Here is a 9,676-nt window from a genome sequence, read left to right as displayed (position 1 = left end):
TACACAGACACACACACAGATACACACACACCAATAAACACACGCACCAATATGCGCGCACACACACACACACACACACACACACACACACACACACACACACACACACACACACACACACACACACACACACACACACACACACACACACACACACACAACAACTACTCAAAAAGAACAAAGTATATTCTGGTCCTTTCTCCCACCTGACAAACGTTGAGGAGCGATCGATGCTCCATCTAAATGCATCACATACCGTCGGTTAAGTTGTTCCATTTGCTGGATGGAGCTGGACCGGCGCAAACCATCGAGCGTCGCGGCTGTTGTCGGTCGTTGCCACGTTGTTGTACGATTCACATGATCCACGTAAAAAACTCTCCCATGACTATCAATTCGTGCTTCCCAGTCTGGAATTTAACAAGAATTATTCTTAGCTTCCAAGTTTGGAAATCAAAGAAATTAAATTTCATGGAGAAACAAAACCAGAATGTCATAAAAATCGGTCATTTTATAGAAGACACTTTACTGTTACAAGGGAAGGAGCATTTCCAATGGGAGAGATACAATTCTAATGAACCAATATTTTCCATTTGCTGTTATTTTAACACGTCAATAAATAACTTTCTCAGTGTTAAAATGTGACTGATTAAAAATGATCTCAGCCTGGACAGGAATAAATACTATTTCGTACATGCAGAAATATTTTAAATAGACCATTACTCCAAAGATGGGGCCAAGAAACATTAGCAAAATAACTCTATCTGCCCTCCTGTGCACTTCAGATTGATTTAGTTCTGCACCCCCTTTCTTTGCTATGTGGTGTTGAACAGTAGTAGATGTAGCATAGGAGAATTGATCATTATGGGAGAGGCTGATCAGAATGCCAGGATTGATAAAATCAAAACACAATACAGATGTTCAAGAAGATCACCTAACACCACGTTCTGAAGGATAATCAGAGATGGGCATTAAATGGCGGTCTTGCCGATGAGGTCCAAATTTCCATAAATGAATAACAAAGTACACATTCAAGCCATTGAACCTCACTGCAATTCTTGTTGCAAGAAGAAATTAATTCTTCCGCTTGGTACATATGACAATAAAATGTTTGACTCTTGATGTTTGACTTACTCTGCATCAAGATGTCCCTTTTAAATCTTTCCCCTATCAACTATGCTCCCTAGTTTGAGACTCTCCATCCTTGGAAAAAGGAATGTGGCCATACACCTTAACTGCAAGGTAGACACAAAATGCTTGTGTAACTCAGTGGGACAGGCAGTATCTCTGGAGAGAGGAATGGGTGACGTTTCGGGTCTGAAGAAGGTTCCCGACCCGAAACCTTACCCATTCCTTCTCTCCAGAGATGCTGCCTGTCCCGGTAAGTTACTCCAGCATTTTGTGTCCATCTCAATTCCTGTACACCCGGTCATGACCATTGAAGGCAGGCAGCCAAATGCCCTTTTCATCACCCTGTTTATCTGTGGTGCCATTTTCAGGGAACTATCTACTAGTACCCGCTGGTCACTCTGTTCTATTTGCTGTTTAATTTCTTTCCCTGTTAAACTTACCAAAATGCAATACATCGCACTTCATTTAGTTAAAGTCCATCTGCCATTCCTTGCTTCACATTTCCAGTTGTTCCCGATTCCGTTGTAATCTTAAGTAATCTTATTATGTAAAAGAATATGTGTGTTATGATTGTGTTTATAATTTGTTTGGTTGTTTTGTTGTTTGTCTTTTGCATTCTTCACATTCTTCACTAATTTTGCTGTCATCTGCAAACTGACTAAATAAGCCAATTATATTCTCATCCAAATAATTAATGTTCACAAACAACAGTGGAACCAGTACCAATTTCTGTAGCACATGCCAGCAGTCCACTCTAAAAAACCCTTCACTAACACCCTCTTACCTACCACCGGCAATTGGGTGGCCAGTAGATTAGCTTACCTTGCATCCCATGAGATCTAACCTTCTGGGCCAGCTTACTATGAGGGACTTCGTCAAAGGCCTTGCTAAAGTCCATATGGACAATGTCCACCACCCAGCCTTCACCAACCCTCTTGGACATCTCTTTAAACACTCAATCAAATTGGTGAGACATGATTTCCCACGCACAACACCATGCAGTCCTTGCTTTTCTACATGCAGATAGATCTTGGCTCTCAGAATCCCTTCCAGTGAAATATCCAACATTGATTTTAGACTCACTGGCCTGTAGTTCCCGGCGTTTCTTTGCTGCCCTTTCAAATAAAGGCAGACTAGGAAAAAGCTGGAACAGGGTGATCAGTCATGATCATATTAAATGGCTGTGTTGGCTCGAATGGCCTACTCTTGCACCTATTTTCAATGTTTCTATGTTGCTATCAGCCAACCACCAGTCTTCCGATAACTCACCTGTGGCTAACATTATAAATACCTCTGCCAGTGACCCTGCAATTTTTGTAATTTCTTATTATGGAAAAATGCTATGATTTAAGATGCATTGAAAGGATTTAAGTAAATTGAACTGAGGATTAAATGCAGCCGGTGATGATAGTTGAGATTTTAAATCCTGCAAATCATGCTTAGTTCATTACTGACACGCATGTAATTGTACAGTGATGTTCTAGTCAAAACACTGATTAAAAAAAAGATCTTGCAGCTTTAAACTGTGAATGCTCAGTTTATATAGAAAGTGATAATGGAAACAGAATGTGCTGTGAAACAGGGTCCACAATAAGAGTGGAAGAGTAGAAATACTTTGTAGCTCTGAGAACTATGAATAAATTATGCTGACCTTCATCAACTATCAAATTATTAATTTGACAAAGAGCAAAGGCCATGCTGGATAAGTCATGTCACATTCTCTAAATTTGCAGAGCAGGTTAACTAGAAAGGATCTGGGCTCTCATTCTCACTATGCTCAAAAAGCTGTGAAATGCAATAATGGATTATAAACATGTTTCCGCTTTCTTTTCAGATGCTGACGCAAGAACCAGACGTTCATAATTAATTTCAAAGCAAATAGAAGACTGGAGCAATGACAACATTATTCACACTGGGCTCCAGATCAGAAGCTGGCGATTTGGAACAAATGAAGAGTAATTTACCCTGCAGAAGAACTTGAACTCAAAGCGACTAGTGAGTAACAGAAGGGACAGAGATAATCCAGGGCAAGAAGCTTTTGTATAGGAAGCAGCCTCTCTGGGTGGTGCTCATTGAGCGTCTAATGCAGAAATATTGTAACTTCACGCATTCCAAGAAGGCTGCTTGGGAGGTTCAGTGGCAGCATGTAGCAGGCAGCACCAAAGACCCAGATTTGATTCTGACCTCGGTGCTGTCCGTATGTGACCACATCGATTTCCCCCATGTGCTGCGATTTCCTCCCACATTATAAAGACGGCTAGTTTGTAGGTTAATTGGCGTCTGTAAAAATTGCCGGTTATGCATAGGGAGTGGATGAGAAAGTGTCAATAACATAGAACTGGTGTGAATGGGTGATCGATGGTTAGCATTGACATGGTGGGCCGAATGGTCTGTATCCATGCTCTAAACTAAATTAAACACGGACAGTATAGTAAAATCATATCCAAGATTAAACATTACCTATTAAATACTGATTATCAACATTCCTTTCAATCGTTTTGAGGAGAAAAATAGATGGGATCATGTGAAATAACAATAAATCCTATCTCCCCCCCTGCCCCCCCTACGCCACAGAAACGCCGAGATCACTTTTTTATCCAAGTATCCACTCCTGATTAAATTTTGTCGTGTTTATGGACACATTTTTAATAAAATCGTCGCCTCCTGCTGGCCAGCAACCATAACGGCTGCTGGCGCCCGCCTCTCGCCTCAAAGACACCATTTAAAAACACCCGCACTGCTGAGTGCTGGAATCTTATGTTCAAGAACGGCTTGAGTTGGAGGACCACGTCTCTCGTGGGGGCTACGGGTAGGGAACGGCTGCGTTGGGGGAGCAGACCCAATGGGTCTGCACTTGGACTAGTATACTATTAAAACTCTGTGTGTGTGTGTGCGTGTGTGTGTGTGTGTGTGTGTGTGTGTGTGTTTGTGTGTATGTCATATTTTCACGCTGACCGAAGCCAAAGATCGGCTCTTCCCCTGCTGCTTTTTGCCGTCCTCGCTGGCGGCTCGCAGGCTTGCACTGTCCGAAAATCCCGCGTGTCAACGGCCTGTTGGCCCACAGGCGCATTGAGGGCATATGCAGCGTCTCGACGTTGTACGCAGCGTCTCGACGTCGTACGTAGCGTCTTGACGGCGTACGCCTAGCACGTGGCGTTGCCTGATGATGTCAGGCCACCCCCTACCCTTGCAACCGTGCTTTGCGGGAACAGACCCAACGGGTCTGCACTTGGTCTAGTATCATCATAAAATTGTAAAGATGACAAAGAAATTTCATGCAATGTGGCATAAAAATTGGCTCATTTTGTGTCGCAGTGAAAATTGGTAAGAGGAATTATACATTTACTATAGGTACAGGTTGAAGAAATCTCTCCAGCACATGTCAATCTCAGAAACCTCTGAAATGGTGGCAATTGAAGAAATAAATTTTGTTGAAGAATGAAGTAAGTGCTAGCAATGAATTGCACTCACACAAACTCCTAACTTTCATTTTTTGTTCAAGTTGCAGCACCGTAAAATTCTGTCAGAGCAGAATTTACATAGTTAATATTGGAGATGAAATGGACCAGTAATTTAGTAAATGGAGTATTATGTGATGGCATGGAGTAATAACAGAAGGCATGAGTTTAAGAATATCTCCCACAGGGTTCTTACAGATCAGGCCTTTGGTATATTATATTACTTTTGGCAATTTCTCACATATTTTTATTTTATAAAATTATGCTTCTAGTACATTTATTAGGTTCCAGGGGATTTTCGTGAAAGTGTACAGTGAAGAAGGTTTATGATGGTGATCTCATCTGGGCTCAGTGGTATGTTGTGTTAAGGATTGCAGATTTCTTGCGCATACCTAAGGCATTAGAAGAACTGTAACTATTTCCTTATGGTAACACATACCAATTGTAATTCCACCTGTAGATTCATGAGTTATACAAGAATCTGTGACAAATTGCAAAGATGGTCTTAGAGATAAGTTACAACTGATCTTTTGGTAACAAAAAGGGTTGGAAAGGTTCAATGAATGCAGAGATGGAAAATGATTCTGACAGCATCTGGATTTTTAGTGTATGCCATTATATACACACAACACAGACTCACACCTCTAGACATGCATATAGCAATAACAGCTGGTGGCAATGAGACATTTTAATATTCACATAGGGTGGATTAGCAGAACATACTCGATAATGAGGCCAATTAATTAATGGAATGCATTTGAAACTGTTTTCCTGCTGCAGAAGCAAGAAGGCAACATATCTTTCTGTAGTTACATTTAATACTTGGCTCAAGAGTGATGAGAGAGAACTGTAAACCAAATGTTAAAGGTTTGAATGATAATCTGATCACTGTCTGAAATGATTGATCAGATACTCAGCCAGAGCAGTCATATAAAAATTGTGACTACAAGAACGGATCAGAGACTGGGAAAGCTGTGATGAGTAATTCATATTATCACACATCAAAGCCTTTCAGCCAGACACAATACAGGCATATGATGGAATACTCTCCACTTGCCAAGATGAATGGAGCTGCATACAGCACTGGAAAAGCACAGCAGACTGCTTGACTGCCACCTCATCAACCAGCCTAGATATTCATCTCTTCACCACCAGAAAGCAGCAACATCAATGTGTACCATTCACAAAAAAGTATTACCCCCTGGCTACTCTGATAACCCCTTCAAAACCGGCAACCTCCAGCATTAAGTAGAATGGGGGGGAAGTAGGTGCACTGGAATATCACCATATGCAAGTTCTCTTCCAAGACATGTATCATCCTGACTTGGAAATAATTTGCTCATTCTGAGTTATTTCATAGAAACATAGAAAATAGGTGCAGGAGGAGGCCATTCATCCCTTCGAGCCAGCACTGCCATTCATTGTGATCATGGCTGATTGTCCCCAATCAATAACCCGTGCCTGCCTTCTCCCCATATCCCTTGATTCCACTAGCCCCTAGAGCTAACTCTTTCTTAAATCCATCCAGTGATTTGGCCCCACTGCCCTCTGTGGCATGGAATTCCACAAATTCATAACTCTCTGGGTGAAAAAGTGTTTTCTCACCCAAGTCTTAAATGGCCTCCCCTTTATTCCAAGTCAGGGTGCTTCTCATCCTTTTGTCACTGGGTCTGAACACTGGAACTCGCTACTTAAAAGCAATGCAGAAATAACTATACTAGAAGGAGACTCAAGAAACTGCCGATACTGGAACAGAAACAAAATAAATACTTCTGGAGGGAACTCAGCAGGTTGAATAGCATCTATGGAGGGGGGGGGGGGGGGGGACACAAATTGCCAATATCTCAGTTTGGGACACTGTATCGAAAGGAAGATAACCTCTTTATACTACTTATCTTCATTCTCCACTCAAGTCCTGATGCCGGGTCTTGACCTGAAATATCAACCATTCCTTTCCCCCAACAGATGCTGCTCGACAAGCTGGCATCCCCAGCAGATTGGTTTTTATCAGGACTGCAGCGGATCAAGAGGCTGGTTCAGTAATACCTTCTCAGAGTCAATTAGGGATGGGCAATAAATACTGACCTTTCCGGCATATTGAATTCCTGTAAATTAATTAAAGAATCAAACTGCATTGCCCATCTACGTTCCTATTTCATCAAATTAGGCAACATCTATGAGAGAGAAATAGAGTTAATGTGTCAAATTCCTAATCCTTTATTTCAGTAAAATCTGGCTGAAATCACTCACCACAGAAGGCAGGAATGAGGTACTGATTGTGGATGATCAGCCATGATCACATTGAATGGCGGTGATGAAGGGCCGAATGGCCTACTCCTGCACCTATTGTCATTCTAAGTCTTAATTGCTTGCTATCTTTTCTGTTTATCTAGCTTACTGTTTTCCTCCTCTAAAATGCACATTTGAACATTTTCAATAGTTAAGTTAATATAATAAGTACAACTTGATGTTGGATTGTGAGTTCACATGTCTGTTCTTTAATGAGGGGAAAGAGATTAGAGGGATTAAGAGATAAGTAATATGATTAAGAAGATACTGAGTTGTTTGAAACTCTATATGTCTATGAGGTAACAAGATGAGAGAGAATATCGATTCTATAAAGTGTGGGTTTTTGCAAACTTAAATTGACACTTCCGGTGATCTATCAATGACTTGTTAATGAATTACACGCTGTGTAGTCCCATGTTGAGATCTTACAGTGGTACAGTGTGGAAATAGGTTATTCAGTCCACCATATCCATGCAAACTATTTTGCCCATCTACACTACACCTAATCCCTCTAATCCCTTTTACAGTAATTGAGTCTAACAGCACACAAACAGACCCTTCAGCCCAATTTGCCCATGCTGACCAAAATGACCCATCTACTCAAGTCCCACCTGCCTGTAATTGTGTGTTTGGCCCATATCTCTCTAAGCCTTTCTTATCCATATCTGTACAAATATCTTTTAAATGTTGTTATAGTACCTGCCTCAACTACCTGCTACAGCATCTCATTCCAAATACCCAACACCCTGTGTGTGAAAAATATTTCTCCTCTCACCTTAAACCTATATATCCTCTGATGCTTGATTCTACCACTTTAGGTAAGTGTACATTTCTTATCTATTCCTACATCACTATAAGATCACCCCACATCCTCCTGCACGCCAAGGAATATAGTCCTAGCCTATCCAGTCTCTACATATAGCTCAGGCTTTCATGTCCTGGCAACATCCTCATAAATCTTTTCAGCACTCTTTCCAGCTTAACAACATGGCACAGTTGGACCAGGCTTGACTCGGTCAAAGAGTAGGAGTAAACGGGTCCCTTCTTCAGCAGGGTGTGGGGTACCAAAACTGATTTGGACACTACTCCAAATAGAAATTAGGTGCAGGAGTCATTTCGGCCCTTCGAGCCTGCACGCATTTAATATGATCCACATTAGGTACCTGTATCATTTTATGCCTTGCCGGGTCATGTCTAACTAAATTCTCTTAAACATAGTGATTATATCTGAGTGTATCTGTTTCCAACACCACCAGTGGGGCATCTTGGTTGGCGTGGCAAGTTGGACTGTTTCCATGCTATATGACTCTGTCAAAGAGTAGGAGTAAACGGGTATGTTCTGCTGAAAACTCATCAATGGCAGGTAAACTGTTTTGATTTAGTGCCCCAACCGGGGAACCGCAAGGCTCAGTTTATATATAACATATGGATTATCCCAGCTATTTACGATATATAGTTAATGATTTGATGCGTCGGAATAATGCAAACATCTCCAAGTTTGCGGCCACAGAATAGGGCCATATGACACGAAGCTGGGCACATAGGCAGTTGTTATCTCTATGTGTGAGGATTCTCTGGATGCTAGGGCTCGTGTATTGAAATCTCAAGAAGCTGCCAAGGTGACTTGGATAGGCTGGGTGAGTGGGCAAAACCAAGGGACAGCATGGAGAGGTTTGTAGATGCCAATTGCACCCCCATAATGTGTGGAATAAAATGTGAAAGTAGAGGTTATCCACTTTGGTGGCCGGGCTTTTCAAACAGGTATTTTTCATAGCAAAAGTAGATGAATTATAGAGAAAGTGCTGAATGGACAAACATTAGCTTGGTTCCCTTGTGCACAAAGCCGATTAGGGGCACCAAGGGGGAAATGCAAAGGAGACCTGGGTGTGTACATGGTGCCACAAAGGTAAACCAATTATCATTTTGAATGGTTAAAAAGTAGGCATGCAAAAGTTTCACATTCGGGCTATCGTTTAATAACAGTCTCAGGGATGACAGTGAAGAAGGCAAATGGTATGTTAGCATTCATAGCAAAAGGGTTTTACCAAAAGGTCTTCCGTAGCTGAATCCATTAGGGCCAGGAAATGCAACGCCTGGGAGGTTATACTGCAGTTGGGCAGTGATAAGTACAGGGTCTTGGTGAGAACATGTGGCCATTTGGTGGAGTATAGGACCTGGAGTATTGCGTACAGTTTTGGAGTATTGCGTCTCTCCTAATCTGAGGAAAGACATTCTTGCCATAGAGGGAGTACAGAGAAGGTTCACCAGACTGATTCCTGGGATGTCAGGACTTTCATATGAAGAAAGACTGGATAAACTCGGTTTGTACTCGCTAGAATTTAGAAGATTGAGGGGGGATCTTATAGAAACTTACAAATTTCTTAAAAGGTTGGACAGGCTAGATGCAGGAAGATTGTTCCCGATGTTGGGGAAGTCCAGAACTAGGGGTCACAGTTTAAGGATAAGGGGGAAACCTTTTAGGACCGAGATGAGGAAAACGTTTTTTTTACACAGAGTGGTGAATCTCTGGAATTCTCTCCCACAGAAGGTAGTTGAGGCCAGTTCATTGGCTGTATTTAAGAGGGAGTTAGATGTGGCGTGTGGAGTATGGAGAGAAGGCAGGTACAGAATACTGAGTTGGATGATCAGCCATGGTCATATTGAATGGTGGTGCAGGCTCGAAGGGCCGAATGGCCTACTCCTGCACCTATTTTCTATGTTTCTATGTTTCTATGTCTTCCTCCGGCTGTTTCTTCCATATATCAGAAGGTAGTTGAGGCACTTTGTATTTAAGAGGGAGT

General features: G+C 41.8%; 1 protein-coding gene across 2 annotated transcripts in view; it reads right to left on the bottom strand.

Annotated features, from left to right (window-relative positions):
• Positions 1-9,676, bottom strand: part of hecw1b (HECT, C2 and WW domain containing E3 ubiquitin protein ligase 1b) — a 451,931-nt gene that overhangs the window by 117,596 nt on the left and 324,659 nt on the right. For both annotated transcript variants that reach the window (XM_055656760.1, XM_055656770.1), the window contains one exon: positions 257-407. In XM_055656760.1, coding sequence (XP_055512735.1) covers positions 257-407 — 151 coding nt within the window. The remainder of the gene's footprint in view (positions 1-256; positions 408-9,676) is intronic.

This window comes from Leucoraja erinacea, chromosome 2 (genome assembly GCF_028641065.1).
Source record: "Leucoraja erinacea ecotype New England chromosome 2, Leri_hhj_1, whole genome shotgun sequence".
Classification (NCBI taxonomy): domain Eukaryota; kingdom Metazoa; phylum Chordata; class Chondrichthyes; order Rajiformes; family Rajidae; genus Leucoraja; species Leucoraja erinaceus.
The sequence above is the reverse complement of the archived record's forward strand: the minus strand, read 5'-3'. Positions and strand labels throughout refer to the sequence as shown.